At 40.5% G+C, this 25,726-nt stretch overlaps 1 protein-coding gene across 2 annotated transcripts in view; it reads left to right on the top strand.

Annotated features, from left to right (window-relative positions):
* The window catches only part of LOC148337827 (uncharacterized), a 28,920-nt gene that overhangs the window by 1,184 nt on the left and 2,010 nt on the right, over positions 1-25,726 (top strand). The window contains exon 3 of one of the 2 annotated variants that reach the window (XM_088294829.1): positions 2,693-2,798. In XM_088294829.1, the coding sequence (XP_088150955.1) occupies positions 2,693-2,785 (93 nt within the window). In that variant the 3' untranslated portion in view covers positions 2,786-2,798. Of the gene's footprint in view, positions 1-2,692; positions 3,041-25,726 lie in introns of those variants that run through there. The other variant, XM_088294828.1, reaches the window with a different exon arrangement.

The following is a 25,726-nucleotide window of genomic DNA, read 5'->3' as shown; positions in this document are numbered from 1 at the left end:
AGAATTGTTTCTAAGAAAAGTTCCTGCAAAGATGAGCCCCTTTAGATTATATTCAAGGTACAAAGAAAGCTATTAGAACAGCCTTTGAATTAAAATATACTTCATATTTGGTGATTTTACATTCATTTCAAAATGTTATTCAAGTAAATATGTTACAAGCTTCACAAAAAGTAGTGGTTGAGAAATGTGATTAATCGCAATATTTATTTATTTTTTGTGATTATTTAATTAAAAATTGTATTGGCTTGACAGTACAAAAACAATGGTCTCGTGCCATTAAGACAAAAATAGAGCCACGCCAACCAGGCACACTGCTACATGGTCGAGATGGCCCATAAGCCACTTATCAGCTTCAGTTTGTGAAAATAATGATGCTTGGTGAGTGAGGACCAGAATCTTTTAAGTTTTAAAGCTTATTTTTTCTTTAATCAGATTGTTTGTTGACTTGGCATCCTTTCACATTTTTCCAAAATCAGGATTGCTAAATCTGCAGTTATCGTAGCAAACGCAGCAGCCAAGGTTATTATTTTAAACTAAAACAAAAATTAAAAAATGCTAACTAACTAAAACAACATTGTCTGCTTACAAAAAATGATGATGTGGAGAAAATATCCTTCGATTTCGTCTTTGTAAGCTTTTTTACGACAGTTGTACAACCGCACGGCACCTTAACATCCTCAGTGACGTGACGCGTTGAAAATGAGGTCGCATGGTTGGAAAACAAAAATAAAACAAGAGCATAATGGCGAAAGTTGGGAGAAAACGGCGGAGCCCCATTTGAGATTATTTTGATTATGACTGCGTCTCGGACAAAAGCAAAAACATCGTCATGGAGACTGGTCTCATGTGCAACATACTGCCATCTCTCTCTCTCTCTCTCTCTCTCTCTCTCTCTCTCTCTCTCTCTCCCCTTCGAGCTCCTTGACGACTATCTATAGTGATTTAAGTCTGCACACTCCTGATCAATTGCCAAGTGTATATAATTAAAAAATAGACTGTGATAAATAATTTCCCCCAAATTTCTACCATTAACGACAATAAAATTTCCCCTCACACATGGGGAATGTGTTATGGCCATCTTTCATAAAGGCATGTCGAGCACATACACAACACTGCTCCTCACCATACCTGATGCAAGGTGGTGGCAGCATCGTGCTTTGGGCCTGTTTTTGTTTTTCTGATATTGGAACCAATCATAAACAAGGCTATATATCTAATTATAAAATTGTGTACTCACTACACGCTTGTGCATAGTCATTAATCTGTTTTTACTTCCCATCTCAAAAAGTGTTCATTTTTTTTCAATTGAGTTGTACGGATTGTAGGTCATATTATTATTATTAGTGGAGCAATGTTTGAAATGATTTTATTTGGTGTCATTTTTAATGTCACAAAATGAGTGACATTGATCTGACTGTCATCTGCATAGCAATGGATGGAAATTCCATGTTTTCGTAGGATGGAACCTACGGGCAGCAAGTATAATGAAAACAGCGAGGGCCCTAAAACAGAACCATGTGGAACACCATACAACAAAGGGGCAGAGCGGAGCTCAGAGCATCCGAGGCGAACACAAATGGTCCTGCCAGCCATATAGTATCTAATTGATTGATTGGTAGCGCTCTAGAGTGGTCTTTAGACCGCTGCCAATCAATTCCTTATTACTTTGTACATATTAACGTAGAATATATGGAGGACTGAAAGTGCCAAAACTAAATAAATAAATTCACCATGAAATGTTTAATTAAAATTGTCATTAATTAATCAAATGTTTCTTTTCTTAATTAAATGTGGAATTAAATAAATGTCATTAATTAATTAAATTACCAACGATCATATGTAAAAAAATCTATATAAATATTTCTGTATTTAAATTATTTCATGGTCCCATGTTGCAGTGTTTCATTAACTAATTTTATCTGTCAAACTTGCCCATCAAAGTTTTGCAAGTCCTAACATCTGATTGGTTGGGCTGCTCATCAAGTCAAGGCGAATCAATTCCAAAATAATGGCTTGATGCCAACCGAGTGTCTCGTGAAAATACTCAGATACAGTGAGTGATGCTATTCACCTCTACATTGGTTTGAATACTCAATCAAAACAACTAAATACAATACCGCTCAATCAAGGTAGCTCATGAAAGTCTTCCATCGTCGTAGCCGCCATGTTTGTAACCACTTCAGGCCAAAGCAACGGCTTAGACAAGATTTGAGTTCGGCATTGTTCAGCCCCGCCCACTAACTTTGATGGGCGAATTTGACTGATGGAATGAATTCATGGAACACTGCTACGCAGGACCATGAAATAATGATATTCATACAGAAATAATTAATTAAATACAGAAATAATTAATTAAATACAGAAATAATTATATAGACTTTTTTTTCGATATAATCATTGATAATTTAATTAATGACAGATTTATTTATTTAATTCCACATTTAATTAATAAATCAAACATTGAATTAATTAATGACAATTTTAATGAAACATTTCATGGTGTATTTATTTAATTTAGACACTTTCAGTCCTCCATAAGAATAGCCTAAATAAAATAAATTATTAGCTTTAACCCGGAACCACTTAACACACAACAAAGGGGATTTCGTGAACAGTAATTTTTTTCATTGTAGCAGCTATCGCCACGACGATAATAATAAAGCAATTCTTACTGTTTTTACTCTTTGGACAGGCCAGGCTATCTGTTCTGAAGACCATTTCCAAGATGGTGGAGGAGAACCAGCTAATCAGGAAGCGTCTGGCCTCCTTCAAACAGACCGTTTGATGCTGCATTGACAGTCAGATATGCATTTTTTTCTTACACATCACAATTGGTGCTTTTAGTTACAGTTCAGCGTTTTGTTGTTGTGGTTTGTTTTTGTTTTTTCAGAAAACATTGTTACGATTAAAATAATGAACAGTTTTTAGTTTTAGTTATACTTTCTGCTTCAAATATTATTTTTAAAATGGAAATTGTAACAGTTTCTAAACGTTTACAGTTGTTGCTATATTAACATGTAATAAAATCGACATAAAGTTGCCTTTGAAAGCAATTATTTTGCGTTCAGTGAACAGTAAAGTAGGGATACAAAGATGGAGACCAATGACTGCATGAAAACCATGAGTAAAAATTGCTTTGAATTACCTGTACCAGTAGTTTATATGCCACAAACTCTCATTCCAAAGCAGTTTCATTTCAAACTCATCTCGGCTCCGGCCATCCTGTGTGGAGTTTGAATGTTCTCCCCGTGCCTGCGTGGGCTTCCTCCGGGTACTACGGTTTCCTCCCACATTCCAAAACCATGCATGGCAGGTTGATAGGACACTCAAAATCGCCCCTATGTATGAGTGTGAGCGCGGATGGTTGTTCGTCTCTGTGTGCCCTGTGATTGGCTGGCAACCAATTCAGGGTGCCCGAAGATAGCTGGGATAGGCTGCAGCGCCCCCCGCGACCCTAGTGAGGAGAAGCGGTATAGATAATGGATGGATAATAAACGCTCACATGAACTCAGCCGACTTAATTGTCTTGATTTAGCGATACTACTTATCAATCCGGTACTTAATGTTGTTATTGGTACTTTTGAAAATCACCCCAAAAAATATTAAAATTTATTATGCTATATTTTTTTAAATAAATTAACTCGACTTGCAACTCTAACACAAACTAAATCAAACTTATTATTTACTAAAAACAAAAGTTTTAGCAAAGCACAAATAGAAGGTTATGCATTGTACTAGTTTACGCATACTGGGCGAACCTGGGGGAAACCCACACAGGCACAGGGAGAACATGCAAACTCCACAGAGGAAGGCCGGCGCCGAAATCAAACCCACGACCTCTGCATTGTGAGGCCATCATGCCGCCTAAATGGGATATAAATATTTATAAATAAATACACAAATACTTTGTATGTGAGTTAGTTTGTGCAGTCCGTGGCCAAATTGTGGTGCGCAGACTGGTGATCGTGGACCACTGCAATAAGGGATGAGTGTAGTCAGTCGGTCGCTATTGTGAAAAGTCCACCGACAAGAAAATGTCAGAATCCGCCGTCCAGCCCTTTCATTTAAAATATTAACATAATTTTGATACACTTTGAGTCATCAATTACACATATTGAATATATTTAAAAAAACGCTTTGACATAAATCGTCACATGATTTGAACAAAACAAAGTTAATTGTTTTTGGCATTAGACCAACCAAAGATCAAGTCAAAATTAAGGTAAATTCAACTGAAATAGAAAGAGTGTATGAAAATAAATTCCGAGGAGTAGAAATAGACGTAAAATTATGCTGGAAGTCACATATAGATAATGTCAAATGTAAAATTTAAAAAATCATACTGTACAAAACCAAGGATGTACTGAATAAGAAGGACTTATATACATTATATTGGTCATCATCATTACCATACCTGACTTATTGTGTGGAAATATGGGGAAATGCCTATAAAACCGATACTTTACCTGTTTTCAAACTACAAAACAAAGCAACCAGAATTACTAATCAATCAAAATATAATGAACCAAAAATCCACTATTTATCAAATTAAACACCATGAAATGTTATGCTCTGGTTGAATTTAAAATAGCGCAAATTATGTACAAAGTACATAATAACATGCTCTGCCACAATACTCAGAAGCTGTTTGAAATTAGAGGAAGCTGCTATGACTTAAGGGCACACGTCTGTATAAAAAAAATTCCAAACCAAGAAAAAACATTAAGCAAAGGTGTGTTTCTGTTATTACTGTGGCATAACCAATTATCATTTTGTGGAATAACTTTGAAACTCACCTGAAAAGGTGTGACTCACTTGTTGTGTTAAAAAACATGATCAAAAGTAAAGTACAAAAAAAAATATATAAATCAACTATAAGTAAGTAAATTGCCCAATCCTGAAATGTCTGTCATTAGATTGAGTGTAATGTAAATGAAATATTTATTACGAGTATACTCATTATAAATATTTCATACACGGACCCCTAAATAGTCTATGTTGGTAATTGGATATTTAATTTGGAAATAATTAAAAAAAAAATAATTTAAAAAAACGACTCGTTATTTGATTTTCATTTTAACACCGAATTATCAAAATGGAAATACAGCCTGGTATTTCAGTTTGTTGTCTTTAACTAGTAAGGATAAGTCAAAACAGTTTGATTTTCAATTTGTAATTCTAAAATAAAATTAGAATGTTGCCCGAAACAGAAATCGAAATAGGAGTTCTATTTTTGTTTGAGATTCTTGGAAGTTGTCATTTCCGAGCATTTCTCCGACTGACCAGAAGATGGCGACAGCGTGGCGTGTAGGTACCGGGGGTCCACCCACACTTGTGTGATAGTGTACATTTTGGCCGCATATGCGCTACGACCAAAATATAGAAATAAACACGTTTTATGTAAGTGTTTGTGCAGCCCGGTACCAAACTGGGGCTCACTGTATTCAGGGATGAGTGTAGTCAGTCTGTGAAAAGTCCATTGACAAGGTGGACGTCACCAACTCATAACCCTAAACTCATAATTTATTGACATAACCCACCTAGCTTGCAACGGGTGGGAAAGTTAATCACCACTATTTTTTTCTCAAATGTAGTCTCCATTAATTCCTTGTTTCGCTTCACACATAAATCTAATCTGTTATTATTATTTTATTTTCGTACAACCGAAAGTGCATTTTATCTTTGAAGCCTCACTTTACCCTGAGATGCAATTCCATGCGATGGATGGAGAATGTGTGGTGGCCCACTTTCTCACGCCAGAATAAAATACCCCCCCCCCAAAAACAAAAAAAAAAGTGGATTTTATCCAAGTGTTCTCAGCGTTTGTGGAATTGGGCTGGATATCGCCATCTGCTGGTCAGTAGGAGAAATCCTTTCGGTGACAATTTACGGGAATCTAAAACAAATATACGAGCCGTATTTCAATTGTTTCTCGAGCCTTATTCGACTTTCTCTTTAGAAATAAAAATAGAAAATCAAACTGTTTTCAATAACTTCCCTGCACATGCTCCAAACAAATCTAAAGTATATTCAATGTTAGGACCTTCAGATGTGATAATATTATGTTATACATATAGTGCAACTTACTGGCAACAAGAAATGTTGACCGAATATTGTGAATTTTGACTGATATGCTACCACAATCTGATGAGTCGCTATGGAAACAAAATGTGTTGTAACTTGTCACAGACAATCCTATATTGTCAAAATTTCAGTGATTTGATGAGTGTCCAGGCCCGAAGACATCTACGAGCTTATTTTTCATCATAGTGGTTACCCCACCTGACTGCAAAAATCCAAAGTGACTTCTTTTACTGTTCAAAATGCACTTATAAGACAGGATTGGAAATAACGGTTGTCATTTTTATATTTAGGCGCTGTTGTCAGCAGCTGATGTAACTAATAAAGTAACTGGTGATCTAACGTAGTTACTTTTAATGACGGGTTTATTTTTTAATCTTTCAATTAAAAAAGTCAATTTAAAAATTAGATAATCAGGTGGATGGATAAATTACTCTATTAGGTAACCGTGGCAACACTGTAGTTATACTTGCCCCAAAACAGTTATGGCAAATGTTATGTGCAAAACTGTGAAATGTATCTTGCCTTTCTGAGAGCGCAGCACCCCTAAACCTCTTATCTGAGAATCGGCCCTGGCATCTCCTTTTCACGTTTTTTTCCCCTTTATCTTTTAATAGTTGGCATATTTATTTTTTGTTCCTACTGCTGTGCCGCTGGCTATGCTGTCAATGCTCATCGGGTGACTATCACTACTATGACCACGTCTACGATTACTACTACCACCACAACTGCTGCTACTACTTAAACTAGTAACTAGTACTTTTTTTAGATTTCCCCCCAGTGTTTACACCTAACAATGAAAGAACATTTCTAAGATGTGATGAATAAAGGTAATTCAGTTACTGTAATAAAAACTTAATTGTGATTATTTGCTCCACTTTCTTTTTTTATGTAAAGGTCATCTTACAATGTGGTCCAGATTGCTCTTGTTTTTGTTCGGTATGTGGAGGTGTGATTCTGCAGCTGCTCCGTAGAGGGGCAGATTGATTTTAGTGGGATAACATAAATTTAATATATTAGCTATTCATCAGAATATCCATCCATCCATCCATTCAATTTTCTTCTGCTTATGCCTTGCCCAGTTGACTTTGGGTGAGAAGTGTTGTGCTTCCCATACAGAGATCAATAAAATCTTGTGTATCATGCCTGGTTTTCGTTCAATACAGGATAATGATTTTTACATACCAGTAATTGTTATTTTGCAATATTGTCATTGTTGGCATAATATTCACATAATCAATCATGAGTTACCCTCATTTCACCCGCCAGTTGTCACACATTAAACATTTAAAATAGAGGCCATGCCAGGACAGTTACACATTGTGATTTGCACTCAAAACAATTCATCAGTTCATTTAAATGCATCACATACGAATAACAATTTGGCCAAAGTCTGCTCTATTATATAGTAAGTCAACGTAGTATACTAACACGCGGGAGGGTACAATCTGCCTCCAGTGTTGCTCATCTCTGGATAAATTATATTACGTCCCCACTGAACCATCCTGACTGTGGATTGTTGCTGTAGGGAAGCAGCGCTGATTATCACCGGAATCACAGGCATGGAGCACAAATTGGAGCAGACCACCAAAATAAGCTGCATTATTACCCCTCCCAACATTCACTTTATCTAGGTGTGTGCACATAACAACAGTACATGTAAACACATCCGCAGACGCAGATTGGATGTGCTCCCCGTGAGGGCAGACATCACGCTTGAATAAATGTTTTATTTTACGATGCTATTGCACTCTACTTTCTACCTGTGGCTCAATGTTTTTCTGCATATGTACTATATCGGTTCACCCATGCTTAATTTGTGGATTTGGTCCACCAGAATATTTCATACTAAACCGCACTGATAGTTCCATTGTCCATGTGCTCAAGTACTGTGAACAGGCAATCACATCTGCCCCATCACTAAGTCACACATGCACACTGCATACAAGTAACCTCTGACCTCCAATGCATGCTTTGACCCCTAGCGGATGGGCTCCAACAACGCATCTGTTGGCCCCCTCTCAGCCACCGTCTGCCACTTTCACTTGAGCCCACATGCTCTCATATTAACTCCCTCCCCCTCTCCGCGTGCACAAAAACACACATGTTGTCGCAGTGAGTTCATAGCAGTGACAAAATGGCTGCAGGCTCTGACCTCATGTTGCTTTGTGTCACAATGCCGCAGCAAGTGGGGTGTGTATAAGAGTGTGTAAAGCATTTAAAGGAACAAGAGAATGAAATGAAATCTCCCAATAAATGTTCAATAATATTTGCATTTATTAGTTTGTCTGAAGCAATGTACAGGCACATAATAATGTAAATATCTCGTGTAATACAATGAAGAGGCTTTGTACATGCTTGATCATTCAATCATTTAGTTCGTTATCAGAAAATAAGATTTGGTCTTTTAATACTTTTTGTCTAGCTTTTCTTAAAAGATTGACTCCATGTTTTATACATAACCTTAAAAGCTGAGCAGTCGGGAAGCTACAAATTCAGAGGACACATTCAAGTTGTACTATTAAAATCTGTATCTATTTATTAGGGCATTAAATACCTTAACTTTAATGCCAGAGAGCTCATGAGTTGATTTTTTTTTTTTTGCAGAAAGCTATGATCATTGCTGTTTTTGTTAGTGTGTATGTGAGTGTGAGTGTTTCGTAATGTTTATTGCATGAACAGAAGGGGGCGTTTGCACATAGAACCTCAAATCAAAGAGAATTTGCCGTTTGATACTAATGGCATCAAGCTGCTGGGAGAGGAGGCGAGACGAGCAGCATACTTACGTTTTTAAATATAACTGACTTAACTCAAAATGGTCCTCTTTAATCTACTTTACACAGTATTCCAAAAGCACAAATAAAAATAAGACATTAACACAAAACACAGTGCCTTATTAATAATGTTGTCTTTTTCCTGTGCATTATGCATGTATTCATGCATGATATTAAAAGAGAAGGTCCTCACTCTTAAGATATTATAGTCATCATTCCTCACAAATTCCACACTAAATTGCTTTTTTCGGTCAAACTAGCTTCTATGTAATTGCAACAGAAAATGGCTTATGAGTTGATAGAATGTTTGGGACGTACTTGGATATTCAGTTAGTCAGAAAGTGGGTAATAAACTCGCATAAGGAAGTGATTAAGCGTCAGAGGGAGAATATGCCCCTGAATGCATTACTGTTATTATCATTAATGTAGTTTTTCGAGCTTTCTCTTCTTGGCTCAGCCAAAGTCAGACTTTTTTTTATTCTGCTCCCCTCCTTGCCCTTTATCTTCCCGTTTGCTGACTAAGTCTTGTGGAGTCTTTTGTCTAAACTATCATTCCAGCCTCGCGCAGCATTTTTCTTCAAAAAATAAAAAATGTTGGACTTGCTCAGCTGGACTCTTAATGCAATCGACCACATTTTCTCGACAAGAAGAGAAGGGAAGGGAAGGGGGAAACCTTCTTGTCCAGACGGAACTTTGCGGTCCTGTATACTCTGAATTCCTGGAACAAGGGAAAGATGTTATGGCTATTTATTTTTTCCTTGGAGGATGTGAAGACGCATACATTATTGGAACACCAATAAGTATTCTGCAGTTTGGCGCCGTCAGTTTCCTGATTTATTGCAAAGTTCAGAAGATGTTGGCAGTACTATTAGCTGCCGGTCATGTTTGATGAGCTGTGGCAGTTGGTAAACACTCAGACTCAGGCGACCAGTGAGCTGAATCGTGGGCTGAATGCGACTTTTAAGACACTTTGTAAAGAGGATACCAACGATTAGTACTGAAAAGAACTGGTTGACAATTTGGCAAATTGATGCCCATTGAGAGCTCCAGTGAAAGACTCAAGGCTGATTGAAATTAGTACCGGGCCACTCCCAAAACAACCCTTATCTCCTGAATGTTGATTCTGCCAGACAGTGGACTATCTCCAATCTTCCTTGCCCTTCTTATTTTGGTGACAAAAAGCACATACTTGCACACACATGATCACACAACACACTAAAAAAAACCCTATCATTGATATCATCTAACAACTTTTGGCTACCCCAAAACCCTTCCTTCCCGCGTACTCTCTTTCCTCCAGTGATAGTCCAGGTATGCTGAGGAGGTGTGGCGGGCCATAAAAGTCACCGCCCAGTGTGTCTGCGCTGTTACGCCTGCCATTGCTCGATACTCCGGCCCCACAAATGTAGAATAGGTTGTGTGCTGAGGGCAGATGTGCATTTAAAAGATCTCCATCAATGGAGGACTTATGTTAAAGTCCGACACAAGCATCTACAAATGTAGGCTACTTGACTATCATTGATGTCAGCTCAACAGATCTTAACACTCTCAGAATCTTGAGTCACTCTGTTGCTTTAAGTAGGTTCTCCCAAGTATTGGTGAATCGGTTTTGGCCGTTATCAACAGTAGTCTCTCTTCTGGTGTAGTCCCTCAACATTTTAAACATGCTCTGGTGCAACCCCTGGCGTTGAACAAGATGTGCTGTGAAATTTTAGATCCATTTCCAAATTGCCTTTGATTTCTAAAATTCTGGAAAAGGTGGTGCACATGCAGTTAAGATCTTTCTTGGATGAGCACAATGTCTTGGAGGTTTTCCAGTCCGGTTTCAAGAAAATACATAGCACAGAGTCAGCCCTGCTGTGAGTTTTCAACGATATCCTCCTGGCCAACGACACTGGAGACTATGTATGGCTTGTCTTGTTAGATCTACATGCAGCGTTCAACATGGTGGATCACAGTATTCTTCTGGCTCGTTTACAGCACTAGGTGGGTATTAGTGGTAGCGCTCAAGAGTGGTTTAGATCCTATTTGCCTGGGAGGACCTTTTGTGTTGGAGGTTGCTATGAGTGCCGCTCTGCCCCTCTGTCATATGGTGTTCAACAGGGTTTGGTTTTGGTGTCCTTTTGGGGCCCTTGCCCCCCTGGCATCTTATGTGAAGCCAACAGTCTCAAACTTGGGTTTTAAACTGGACAGTGACTTTAAATGAGATCGGCAAATCAGTGCTGTTCCAACTACTTTCAACTTAGGCACCTGGTCAAAGTAAAGCCCTTTCTTTCTCAACAGGCCGAAACAGTAATCCATGCCTTCATTACATATAGGTGAGATTACTGTAATGCACTTTACCAGAGCTGGGCACCTGACCCTTTTTCGCCAGTCAGTCAACCGCCCTCTGGCCGCGATCTCTGTACCGTTCCGGCCTCGACACTCCAGTATTACTCTTAAAAATGGCCAGTCCTCCCTCAAGGGCCTCCAAATGATCCAAAATGCTGCTGTTTGTCTTTTAAGTGGAACGGAAGACGGATCACATAATCCCAATCTTGGCCTCTCCGCCTCCCAGTGCACTTTAGAGTTCGGTTCAGGATACTTCTGTTCATCTTCAAATCTTCAAATGGCCTTGCTCCAGCGTACCTCTCCGAGCTCCTGCACCCCTACGCACCTGCCCGCTGCCTCAGGTCTGAAGACCAAATGCTGCTGGAGGTGCCGAGGACTAAGCGCAGCCTCAGGGGTGATCGTGCCTGTCGCTGTTCTTCTGGTATCTATTATATACATGTTTTAATTTGTTCTAATTTCCTGCTAATTTATTTTACACCATATGGAAAGCGCTTTGTTACAGCTTCAGATGTCGAGAAATGCACTATATGAATAAAGTTGGATTTTATTGGATTTTATTGTCTCAAATCCAAAGCCCATGAGATACGCTGGCAGACCTCTTATGTAGCCTTGTCATGAGGCTCACACAACCATGGTACACCTTTCTTGCATTGTTTCTTCCATCCATCCATTATCTGAGCCGCTTATCCTCACGAGGGTTGCTGGCGTGCTGGAGCCTATCCCAGCTGTCATCGGGCAGTAAGCGGGGTACGCCCTGAACTGGTTGCCAGCCAATCGCAGGACACACAAAGAAAAACATCCAGACACACAGTGACACCGACGGACAATTTAGAGTGTTCAAATAACCTACCATGCGTGTTTTTGGATTGTGGGTGGAAACCGGAGTACCTGGAGAAAACCCACGCAAGCACAGAGAGAGCATGCAAACTTCAACAAGGAAGGCCGGAGCCCGGAATTGGACCCTAGACCTTTGTATAGTGGGGTGGATGTGCGAACAAGTCGCTCACCATGCCGCCTGCATTGTATAAGAAATCATAAATAAATAAATACATGTATAACATATATGAACCCTATGGTTTAAGCACCAACAGTTTGCTCGGGCTCAGGTAACAACCAATCAAGGCTCAGGTTTTCTGAAGCTGAGCCATGATTGGTCGTTAGCAGAGCCCTGACCAACTGCAATGTCATTTTGAGTTGAAAGAAGTGACAGAATGGCCGTCCCCTGAGATGGCTACGAATTTGTGAATTTTACTGCTTACATCATATCTCGCAATTGCAATATAAATCAGAATGCCATGTTTCGACTAACGGGCCTGCATTGAACTTAAAGATAAAGATAAAGATAAAGATGTCTTTTAATAGTCCCACAATGTGGAAATTTGCAGTGTTACAGCAGCAAATATGTAGATCACACAGAGGCGGTGGCGTAATGTAGCCGTTAATGTGTAACATTAGCAGCAGACATTCATAAAAAGCATGCAAATATACACAGTATATACGTCTATTCACAAATCCCCGTGTATATACACACTTACATCCCACAACATATACAAGTGTCAGGAAACACTCCTAATGTCTGTCCATGGTCCAGAGGGGCAATAAATAAAACTACTGCAATGATAAAAAAAATACTGCAATGATAGAAAATACTGCAATGATGAAAATTATTCTTGTAAAGAACATTTTTTGGTAGTCTTCCCCTTTAAAAGAATTTCGTTGCTCTGTTCTCATGCATGAGCGATCACAATTCGTTTGATTACTTTACATTAAATAATCCCACTGGGGAGGATGCAGCTATGGGGGTGGAGACCACAAAAACAAGTGGGAATAAATCCATGAGGTCAGCAGACATATTTAAGTCACGAGTGGTTATAACCACCTCATAATATTTAATGAGGGGATCCGCTTAAGTTGTCTCTACACTGGCTAAAATCTGTGACAATGCTACGGTCACGTAAGTGTAACACTCTATTTCCTGAGGGGGGTGAGTGTCATTCCGAAATCGGAGTTGCGGGAGAAAGAACAGCACACGGAGAAGGAATAGCTCCACATACGACTTTTATTCACCAGTCGCCTCACTCCACATAACGCGTCCCACTGTCTCGCTCGTTCCTCTTTACACTCCATATCCCTCCGCCAATACAACAAAACAATAGTTCCTCTAAATAAGAAATAAAATAGATCTATACAAATATAGACATCCTAGTCAAAATAAATCATCTTACATAAGTATTGCAGCGTCCTTTTACTCTTAAAGATGCCTCGATGCAAGTGCACTATATTTAAACTGTTTTTAATAGTGGCAATTGGATTCAGCTGTGTTCACGCCCACAACGGCGCAAACCGGTATTTTTCAAATACATTGGCTTGGATGTGTCTGCTAAATAAGCAACACCAAGTTTAACATGCTTCTGTACAGAGCTACAAAGCGCACCACACCGGATCTATAATGATCACGAAAATAGAACCCTTAGTGTCTCCAGCATGACGTAAAACATGCCCTGAACATCTCACTAGAGAGGCACTCAGGAGGCATCCTAATCACCTAATCAGACGCCTGAGCCACCTCATCTTGCTTAACTCTGCGGAGGAACAGTGGTTTGACTCTAAGCCCTCTCTGATGGCTGAGCACTCATCCTAATCGTAATTCAGGATATATTAATCTTGGAGGATCCTATATGTTTGAAATTGGCTATTCTATGCTTGAGTGTATTGAAGTGAAGCTCAAAAGATGTGAGCCTTCCATCTCAACAACCCGATCACAGATTGAACGGTGTTGGTAAGGGGTCAGAAATTAATTGATTGTATTTGGGAGGTCTTCTTCTCGTGTTGTAGAAGCGAGAGTTTACCTTAAAACTATCTTTGTCGATGGGAGTGTTTTGCTTCAGCCTCTGGAAAAGGAAGCAGCATCGCATGCTGGAAAAACACGCCATATTCTCAGCAGCTGGCCAACTTATTTTTACGTCTCTGGAACTCATCAAGCAGCAAATCAACCCCCTGCAGTGGTGTCAAGTTTAAATATTACATTCCCCTTTTAAGTAGCATATTTCCCCCTACAGCCCCCGACAGTGAGGGATCCGTGTGAGTAAGATGAGCTGTCTTGAGGGATCCACAGTCAACACATGCAGGATTTTCTTGCGCCTTGCTTTCTGTAGCGACAAGGGACGGGGCATAATTCTGGGCCTAAAGATATCCAGCTCAGAGAATGTTCTTTTGTATCATTCAAAATAATTTTTTGGCTTTACAGTCCCCAAACTCTGTGGCAGAACTGTGTTTGAGAAAGACATCGTAAAGTGTGAGTTTTGAGAGTGCAGCATTCCCGCTTTTCCTTTTTCATTGTTCCTTTTTTTCAATTTGTTTTATGGAGCTCAAGAATTCCTGAGTGTTTTGCTGTATCTCGCATAAAAATCATGAACTTCATGAGGCTGTCTTTTCTTCTCTTAATTTCTATGCGTTTATTGTGAGGTCAGGAGCTCGGAATGCTCTCCCCAGTGTGAAAACATGAATCAAGTATGGATGGCAGATGTAGAGAGCATGATGGATCAGAGAAAATTGAGGGATTGAAGAAAGAGACAGAAATAGCGGGCAAGTGGAGAAAAATCTGTGACTAATCAAACCATGGCCGCTTTCCCACAATGATTCGAAACACACGGCCAGTTTGAGGTCAAGTTTGATGAAGTTCACAAACATTAGCAAACATTCCAAAAGCATAGTGTGTGTTTCTCATTCAGTGTGTCCTTGGATGTGTTACTGAAAGTTGAATGCGCACACAAAAATTCCAAGCCATTAATTTTCATACCAAAGTACAAGATTTTAATAATATAAAACACAAATGCACGGACAGCATGTGATACTTTATTGGAAAAAATGTGACATTGTGAACTCATGATCTTCTTTCTCGTAGAGTAAACAATCCATAAACAGTGCTACAAAAGAATAGCGGATCTACAAAATTAAATTAACAGAAAAACAGATTCAACTAAAAGAATTGTTCACACATCATAACTAGAACAAATTATGTTTATTTTTGGTTCAGTGCAAGGATAAGGGCAAAAAAAAACAAACAAAAAATCCATTGTTTGACTTCATTCCCTTTTTGCGGTATGATCATTGATCTGGAGGGGACGTAGGGCCATTTGGTCTCTGAAGAGATAGACATACACAGAGCGTATAATGGATCTCTTTGTTCTGTAGGAAAATGTTGGGATTGGATGTAGGTGGTATTACATTTCAAGCGGTTAGGAGGGGTTCATTTTGGTTATGGGACACCAGGAAGGTGGAGTCAAAGAGAGTTAGCGTTGAGGAAGAGAGAAAGTGTATCCAAAAAGACTTTCCAAAATAAATAACAGTGCCATTATTTCTTCTTGTGAGCTCAAACATGCATGGAAAGAAAATGTACAGGACCTGAACATACAACTATAAAATCGTAAAAAAAAGGCCCCACCCTCAAAAAAACAAACAAAAAAAACTGACTTAAGACCAAAAGCAGAGCTTTCAAATTCATACGGGTAATAAAAATAGGCCAGATTAGTAGAAAGAAAAATATGTTGGTATAGTTCTGTGTAGAAGAAACAAAAAGAGAAACAACTTTATAGAGTTAGCAGGGAACTCTCCCTCCAAAAACGATGACTTGCCACACTCTAATAATTTGATTGAGTATACTGTGGAGGAAAGGAATTAGAAATCATTGTGTTTATTTATTTATTTTCATTAAAATTTTCCACAATGTCCCAACTTTGTTGGCGTTTGTACATGATCTGTTCTGTTTTCAATTCAACAAGGTCAAAGTATTAATTTGATAAATAGTGTAATGGTTGGTTCTTGTCATGTTGGTCTCTCTCCCCTTTTTTTTTTTTTTTTTTTTTGACCTATCGCAGGGGGCCAAAGTACCAGAAACCTGAAACTCTGTCCAAGCTCCATGATCATGTGGTGGACATGAACCAGTCCGAACCCATTCTGGCAGATTAACACATTGCGGGAGCGTTGCAGTGGGAGATCGCGACAAAGGTTACTGAGGCTCTGGAAGGCAACCTCGTTCCAACTGAATGTCCCGGAGGGAAGTTGTCCATCCCAATGACTTTACACAAGATTGCCTGCCAACCGGGTGTCAATTGAACCTTTGCCGTCATCACTCAGTCTTTTTGGTGGCCGCAATTACGGACATTACGGACTTCATCGGGGCCTGTTCAGCGTGTGCCTGCAGTAAGTCTTCTCTTTCGCCATGTCCTGTCACGTCTCGTCCCTGGTCCCAAATTTCAATGGATTTCATCACGAGGAGGATTGGGCATACACAGCAACGGTCGACAGGTTCACCAAGCTGGCCCACTTTGTGGCTGGGAAAAGTAGCGTCACAACTTTAAAAAAAACTTTTTAACTTACTACTTTGTCATTGTCTTTGTTTTTTTTTTTTTTTCTTTTTGCATGTCCTGACGTATGACGCCCCCTCGACGAGAAGTACTGCGGGCAGTCGGGTCCCCTTTTAGAGGGGTTTTCAATGTGTCCATACGTGTTGATATGGCTCGATATTGGCCTTGTCTCGACCTAAACACACCAGACAGTAGCAGCTAGTAGGGGCCCTGTCAGTGATGTCCTGGGGCCCCCTCCTAGGGCCCCTAGGCGATTGCCGAATATGCCTACCCTATTTCGGTGTCACTTTGTCTCATAGAAGTTAATGTGATTGTTCCTCCCGAAGCTTGTGTTATATTTGTGTGGACACGGGAGAGAAGGGTAATTGGGCTCAAACTACTTTGATGATCACATTTAAAGCCATTGAGAGCTCCTTCACTTGGTAATGATGCCTCTGAGGTCCAAATACGGCCCTTGTCTTGTTATCTACAGTGTTCTCTCCCATCATTTCACATGTTGAATCAATCTCTATAAGCTCCCAAATGCGCTATTTCACCTTGAAGAGCAGCTCTCACAAAGCACAGTTGATATGCAGGAAATTTCCCATGAATCTGAATCAAACTCACTTCTGTTCATAAACAATGCAACGTAGCTCTGACATTATTGATTTTTAAACCGCATTCATATGAGCTGAATCAATCTGAATCAATCAGCAATTTTTCATCAACCACACAATTAGAGCCGTGTTGCAAAATGCTCCAATGTTTTCTCTTTCTCAAAACACTTACATTTTTTTCATACATTCTATCGAGTGCAATGACAGACTGGGTTATCTAAGTGCTTTTCAGCTACGGCAGTGCCAACGCCCTCCCCTCCGACGGACACACGTCTGGCATCTGCTGTACTGATACCTGATCTTTTGTTTTTGAAGCTACACAATAACATGTCCAGGGCTTCACTGTCTTTTCATATCGCAACAAAGAAAGAAAGAAAGAGAAAGAATGAAAAAAAATACAAAAAAGCCACCACTGCTGTCACCATGTAAGACCGCACACCGAGCAATGCGGCTGAACCCAACTGGATTGTCAAGGATTGTTGTTTTGCTGCAATCCAGTCAACAGTGTGACAATGTCACAGATGTCAAAAGCAGTCAAAAATGCTCGAGCATTCACAAAAAAAAAATAAAAATAAAATAAAATAAAAATATGTGACCCGGCAAAGCAAAAAGAGCCGCAGTGACCAGACATTCAGAAATGGCATAATCAAAAAGAGATTTATCCCAGCTTTCCAACTGATTTACTCATTCTATCATTATAACTCATTAATTACACTGTTACCACGGATCTGACACGCCACCTTTGAACTGCATGCCGATTACACTCAGTGGCAGCTTGTTAATAGAGAGCGCTAGGGCTCCGCCTAGCTGAGTCACAATGAAAGGGACAAAAATGAAATGCTAACATTGAAATTTTACATTAGTTCAAAATTTGTTTTTTAGATGAGCAGGACAAATAATATAGAGGTAATGATGTGTAAAATGGATTCCTTTATCGTTGGTGTCTCAAACTACGATGCACTTGGGGGCGGCATGGTTGATTGAGTCAGCAGGTGAATGTGAATCAGTGTGAAGACAGAATTTTATAAAATGAGTACCAAATTAACAAAACGGAATCATCATCTTAAAACTGATACCCGTGCGTTGTGAGTTACCAGCGCATGGATATCTACGACTACAGCAAGGTAATAAGCAATTGGTTTGCCGTATTATCAGATAAATACTGACTTCTTTGAGTACCTTTTCGTAAAAAATATGATTTTTGAACACTCCGCAATCTTTATTTCATGAAAATGAATCTTTTAATTGATGAAAGTGTTCAAGGTTTGAGCTGCTGAAACATTTATTACATTGTATCTTGGAATCTACCTGTGCGACTTTTGCTATGCCGGGTCACATACAATATGTTCCTTGGTATTTAGTGTAAGCAGACACAGCTGCCCCACCTGGTCAAAACTGCAGTTTATGAGAGACTCTTTGTCAACGCTTTTGGGTTGCAGTTTAGTACAGCGGAACCTTGAGTTATGGAGGCCCCTTCTTACAAACTTTTCAAGCTCCACGCAAAATTCCGTACATGCTTTGTAATTCGAATCACGAGTCTCAGCACGAATGAGTGGACTGTTCTGTGCTGCGCTCGTCAAACTATTCAACTGTCAATCTCTCTCTGTGTAAATCATTGTGATAGTTGTGTTTTTTATTATTAATTAAACCTCAGCATGACTCAAACATTTCTGTTGGATGCCGTGTGTGCTGCCAGAAGTTCTTTATCCATTCACAATTCTATCAGATTCTACCTACATTTCTGATTAACGTGGCAATAACGTTCGACAAGACATGATACGTACAGCATTTAGTAGTGTTTACCAACGTGGGGTATGCGTACCCCGATGGGTACCTGAGCTCATTGTGATAATAATTTATTTTTCGGAGCTTGGCACTTGACCCTTTTCTGTCGGTCAGTCCCCTGCTATCTTACCCATCCAGCCTCGACCCTACGGCCTTATTCATAAAAATTGTCAGACTCCAACACAAAAAAAAAAAAAGCGTCCATCCATGACGCCGTCGCGGGAGAGATGCTAACGGCAGAGGTTTATTTAAACATCATTAGCTGGCTAATTTACTTACCTTCTTATGGGCTTATTATGGTCTTATTCGTCTCCTTTTTCTTCTTGCTTCTTCTTCACGAACGTGCCCAATGCAAGTAAGTACAGACTGTTGGTGTTGTTGTATTGCCCCCCCCTGTAATAGTATGCCCCAGTAGCGCGTGGGAGGCACGTGTTATGTGATGTCAAAATAAGGAAATACAGCCACGCTTGAACGCACACTGCCGTCTCACGTCTCTTCATACACAACCATTTGGTAGTGGCGCTTTTGATGCATTCTGAGCCCATTTCGCGAGTAGGATCACACGCACGAGGGCCAAGTCGCGGGCAGGACTAAAACCTCTGGCCTTTGTTAATCGAACCCTTTTTTAAAGTTGACACACCCCCGCCCCAAAATTGGGCGTCCAGCCGGGCCGGACCGTTCCGCCCCTGGGATGGGCTGCCCTGCTCTTTTTATTTTGCCGATCAATAAATAGTCGCACAGCCGAGACAGCTGCGTGACAATGCAAGCGTTTCATTCAAACGCAGATGACTGATGAAAAGAAAGTAAAATTACTCAACCCCCCCAACCCTGTACAAAATATGAGTTGTTGAAACTGACATGTTGTGACATCAACGGATATAAGTGAAAATATAAAAAATACGAACGAAAGAAATGTGGATAAGAATTCCTTGCACTGTAATTAAACTTTAATTTGAAGCAAGTTTATTATTTGTACAGGTAAAGGCTACTCAAAAAGTGATGAGTAGGCATTTATCATAAAGCACCACCCTAATACAACTGTGGCCAACAGAGCAATTGTTTTTTTTAAATGACAATTTACACTTCTGGAATTTTCTTTCCAAAAAAAATATTGAACGAAAGACAAGTATCCCTGCGGAGGGTGGGCGATCGCCTCAAAGTTCAGAGGTGCAGGGTTCAGTTCCGTGCCCGGCCTTCCTGTGTGGAGTTTGCATGTTGTCCCTGTGCCTGTGTGGGTTTTCTCCGGGTACTCTGGTTTCCTCACACATTCTAAGACATGCATGGTAGGTTGATCGGACACTCTAAATTGCCCCTAGGTATGAGTGTGAGCGCGGATGGTTGTTCGTCTATGTGTGCGCTGCAATTGGCTGGCAACCAGTTCAGGGTGTACCCCGCTTACTGCCCAGAGTCAGCTGCGATAGATAGGCTCCAGCACCCTCGCGACCCTTGTGAGGAGAAGCGGCTAGGATAACGGATTGACGGATAAAGTTTCCCTGCATAATTTTTTTGTGTTTAAAAAAAAACTATTAGAAAACATCACCTGAATAAGATATTGTTTTGTTATTTTGAGAGGAGACACTTTTACAATGGAGGAGGTGTTGCCTTTTTCCCCTCCTCACTTAAAGCATAATAAGCACCTATGTTTGTTCAGTGTCATATTTCTTGATCATAATAAACATATAATAAATATAATTTGGGGGCTGGAATGGATTAATTGCATTTTATTCCTTTCAATGGGAAAAATGACCTTGATTTACAAACGTTTGAAGTTGCCTATGAGGTCGCGGAAAAATAAAAAGTTCCAAACTTGAAGGCCTTCTGCACTGATTTTTCTCAAGTTGAAGCGCCGTACGTAACTAGTAAGCGAGACAAGAGAGGGATGGTAAGAGCATCTAAGTTGTTTTTGCAACACATCAGTTGCTGAAGCAGCAAACAAAGGCCTCCCATCGGGTTCCAATTCAATGTTTACCACGTGCAGGCCAGTGGGTGACATATTTCTGGGGGAGTGCACGTTCATTAGACTTTACCCCCATCCCACCCAGCTACCCACCATCCCCCATTCCTTTCTTTCTGTTAGTCTTGGCAGATGTGAGACAGGCGCTGGCCTTTCTCTCTTTTTATTTTCCTTTTTAGTGTGGGGGTAGTTGCTCAAGCGCCACGTGTTTTGAATTTAGGAGGCATTTGTGTGGAAACGCTTATGGATTCCTCGCTCAGCATGTGCAGCAGGTTAGATGCACCCCTTCTATTGTTTTTTTTTTTCTTTAAATCTCACCCTGCTTTAACGTTTCACTAGTCAATATATTGGTTAAGAAATTGTGTCCAAACACATGAACATGATGCCTAAATATTTTTTTTTTTTAAAAATAGTCTAAATGCAACATCCTGAACCCAGTTCTAAGGGTGACCACTGCATGATTGTCTTTCATGATCCTCATTTTTAAAGGTATGTACAGTAAAAACAGAACTTGTGTTTTTCATGGAGGCCCAAGAGAAGGATTTACTCATCACACAGCCCCAAACCAGGGGAGGATTAATGATTCACACACATTTTGGCTTCAGTCTTGATCGAGAAAAAAAAAAAAGCGACAACTAGAAAAACAGACTGTGTGAACCTGAGGAAATTGCGTGTTTAACAAACAAATCTCAACATGATCCCCAACTCAAAAAATCTTTTCAACCGCAATAATAAAAACATATAGCTAATTGAGCAAAACATTATTTTTTTCTAGAACAAGATAGAGTTGTACATGTAGTAACAATTGTAAAATTGTTCGAGTCTTATCTCATCAGCAGTGAATTCTGCCATCTGGTTTGCAAAAAGGGAAAACTCAGGAAGTGCCAGATAGATTTGGGAAATGTAACGGGGAGGAATAAACCCAGAGTGAGCCTGGGGTGTAAAGCTGAAAAAATAAGCGTGATTTTCTGCCAGCTAAAGAGTCACGTGGCGTTTACTGAGCTCATGATCACCAGACAGCCATTCACAGACACTGGGGAGCGACTCCAAGAGTGCCGTGTGAAGTGTGTAGGAAGGCAGCAATGAGGAGTACAGAAGCCTGCAGCTGGTGAAGCTTTGTACACATTTTGTGTTAAATAACACTGCAGAAATTGAAATGTAGGCCAGAGCACGTCCATTGCCCAAAACACACATGTGCACACACGCACACGTTATGTGTTGACAAGAAGGGACACATTAAGAGCTTTGACCGAATTCTTAAGGGCCAGAATCACTTTGAGAAATGTTCCTTTGTAAATCATTTATTAAAGCAACCTTCCAGCATGGAAAAAAAAACTAACAAAAAGGAGTGGCATGGAGATGAAGAAAATATAAACATTTCAGTTGTCTTCAATCATATTATATTGTTTGTGCAGGACTGAGCTTGGGCATGGAAGTCACCCTAAAACCAGTAAATACTCTTTGTGACAAAACAAATCAAACAATCCATCCATTTATTTTCTGCTTATCCGAGGTTGTGCATTATTTTAAGCAGGGAAGCCCGACTTCCCTCTCCCCAGCCAGATCATCCAGCTCCTTCTGGGGGAATCCCGAAGCATTCCCAAGCCAGCTGGGAGACAGACATAGTGTCCTGGGTTGTTTTCGGGGCCTCCTCCAAGTGCTACGTGCCCGGAACACCTCACCAGGGAGGTGTCCAGGTGTCATCCTGACAAGATTCCTGAGCCACCTCATTTGGCTCCTCTCAAAGCGGAGGAGTAGCGGCTCGACTCTGAGTCCCTCCTGGATGACCGAGCTACTCACCTTATATCTAAGGGAGAGCCCGGACACCCTGCGGAGGAAACACATTTTGCCCGCTTGTAGCCAGGATCTTGTTCTTTTGGTCATGACCCACAGCTCGTGACCATGGGTGTGTGGCAGGGTGTTGTTGGAAAGTAGATTGGCCGATAAATTGAGATCGTCGACTTTCGGCTCAGCGCCCACTTTATCCCAACGGACCGATACAGAGTCTGTTTCACTGCAGACTCTGCACCTATTTGTCTGTCCCACTCCAAACTTGCAGAAGTCAAGTAACAGAGCACAACTCAGGTTCTGATCTGGAGGGCGGCTCCTCCCAATCACACCTGATTTACAAAGCCACCGAGCAAAACTATAGCATCTCCAGAAGGAGCAGTCTCCAGCACTCCTTCCAAGGACTCCAAAAAGAGTGGGTACTCTGAACCTGTGTTCGGTGCATAAGCAAAACAAAACAGTAAGGACCTCTTCCCCAACCCGAAGGCAGAGGTAAACTACCCTCTCGTCTACCAATGTGAACCCCAGTGTACAGACGCTAAGCCGGGGGGCAACAAATATGCCCTCACCTGCCCACCATGCACAACCCCAGAGTGGAAAAGTGTCCAACCCCTCACGAGAGGACTGGTACCAGAACCCAAGTTGTATGTGGTGGCGAGTCCGACTATATCTAATCGGAACTTCTCTGCCTCGCACATCAGCTCAGGCTCTTTCCCTGACATTTCATGTCTCCAGAGCCAGCTTCTGTAGCTGGGGATAGGACTGGCAAGGTCCCTTTTGGCCCCTTCTACAGGTTCTGAACCCATGGGAAGGGGGATCCATGTTGTCCTTTTTGCTGAGTCCGGCTGGGCCCCTTGGGTGCAAGCACGGCCTTCCAGACGCTCACCTTCCAGCCCCACGTCCAGGCTTGGCTCCCGAGAGAGACCCCAGTAACCCGCATCCGGACAAGGGAAAACGAGGTCCAAATATTTGTCATCACCATAGGGTTCTTATGAGCCACGCTTGGTCTGCTCCCTCACCTAGGACCCGTTTGTTATGGGTGGCCTTGCCGGGGGTATAAAGCCCCAGACAACTTAGTTCCGAGGATCATTGGGACGCTCTAACCACAATTAGGTGATGGATCATGGAGGGGACAATAAAACAAACAAATCAAAAATCTATTTACCACTAAGATGTTCTATTTGTATCATATGTTAAGCAACCGTTCACCATGACAAGAATTCCCACTTGTAGACCAAAAGAAACACATTATACGAACATACCTACATATTTGTAATTCCATACCACAAAAAAATTACCATAAATTAGAACATTAATAGTTTTCGTCTGTATTAATTGCACCATCACTGAGTATTTAATTTTATCTTTGTCTATTTCCGCCAGTAAACATTGGCAGAGTGGAATGTGCAGTACTTGCATTTCTGTTTGATTTCCCATGCTGGGGCAACGTGAGACAAGTTAAACCCTTAGTCACATTTTCTCACAGGTCATGCGTGGCATCACTCATCCTCAGACACACTTTTAGACTTGTACAGTATGCTGACACTAATTGAACATTCTCTCTCTCTCTCTCTCTCTCTTCTCTCTCTCTCTCAGTACTTGGTAGAAGGTAAAGCACTCTTAACACATTACCTTTGTTGATAATTCAGCCAGGACTAATTTCCTAATTGTTAGTGAAGGTTGGTAAAGTTTGGTGATTAATATTTTTTTTTCGGTTGCAAAGTAGCTTTACCTCATAGATTGAGGAAACACAAGGAGATCAAGTTGTTTATTCCTCTGCGACTAACCTCATTGTCTGGATTTTTAGACTTTATGCAGAATGAAAGTGGGGGTAAGCATTGTGAATGAGTGAGACGTGAGAATGTAAAAAGATCAAAGTGGGAAGCACAATGAATATTGATCGTGAGCCCGTTTGGAAATCACATTTTCTGCACATCAAACCAGACAAAGGGAAAAACAACAACAAAATGATCAACCTTTATCATTCTCTTTCTTTTATAAAAAAATCATGACACACATTCATATACACACACAGACACACGCACCCCCACGCACGGAAATATAAATCAAATGAAATTAGTTATAAACCATAGGCAGTTTCCCATAATTGACATTCAACATTTTTTTTGGTCAGACATACAGTTCTGGATGAGCAGTGGAAGGAGTGTGACCTGACCCCTTTTACAGGGGTACGTGCTCCAGTATTAATGAGCTGTGCATGGATATCAATGCCTCAGTTAGCTTTTATTTTGAAGTTGGCCATCTGGAGCAATCGTTCTGGCGGCTTTCATGGCTTGGAATTGAGGCCGCATCGCCTGATTGCAGACAAGAATGAACGCTGACTGAACTGCATTAATCTAATGCGCAAAAGTGTGGTGACAGACTTCAACGGGAGAGCATTATTCAATTTGCAGTGCTCATGCACGCTGGCACACCACTTGTGTCAGGGGTAGGCAATTACGGTCCTCGAGAGCCGCCGTCCTGCCTGTTGAGTAAGTTTTCCTGCTGCAACACACCTGATTCAAATGATCGTTATTAGCCTTCTACCGAGCTTCCTGATGAGCTGATCCTTTGCAAGTCTGTTTATAGCACAATAAAAGGATGCAAACTTAAACTGGAATGTCACTGGGCGGTGAATGCTTGCAAACGCAGCAAATGTTTGTCAGGGTTTGTAAAAGGTGACAACGATGTTTGCAGAGAGATTTTATTTGTCCCAAACAGTTTTTTATGGGTGAATTTCAATTTTTTTTCATTATAGAGCTCATGCATGACATCTTAACATTGATGTCAAACTTTCAAATGTATGTGGGCTTTGATTTTGAGGCGTATCCGTTCAAATTCAGCTATATATTTTGTGACATATTAAGTCTGTATTTGATCAGTTATGTTCAATACTGTTTGATTTCGCAAATATTCTTTGTGAAGGGGCAAAAAAAAACACAGACAAAAATAATACACACATTCCAAACCGCGTTGTAAAGTTGTTGAACGCCTTCCCAGAAAACGGAATGCTCTTATAACTGCGGAGGAGTCACCCACACCACATTTTCT

This window comes from Idiotropiscis lumnitzeri, chromosome 4 (genome assembly GCF_059441095.1).
Source record: "Idiotropiscis lumnitzeri isolate Australia: NSW breed Sydney's pygmy pipehorse chromosome 4, RoL_Ilum_1.0, whole genome shotgun sequence".
Lineage (NCBI taxonomy): Eukaryota > Metazoa > Chordata > Actinopteri > Syngnathiformes > Syngnathidae > Idiotropiscis > Idiotropiscis lumnitzeri.
This window is presented reverse-complemented; position numbering and strand designations above follow the sequence as displayed.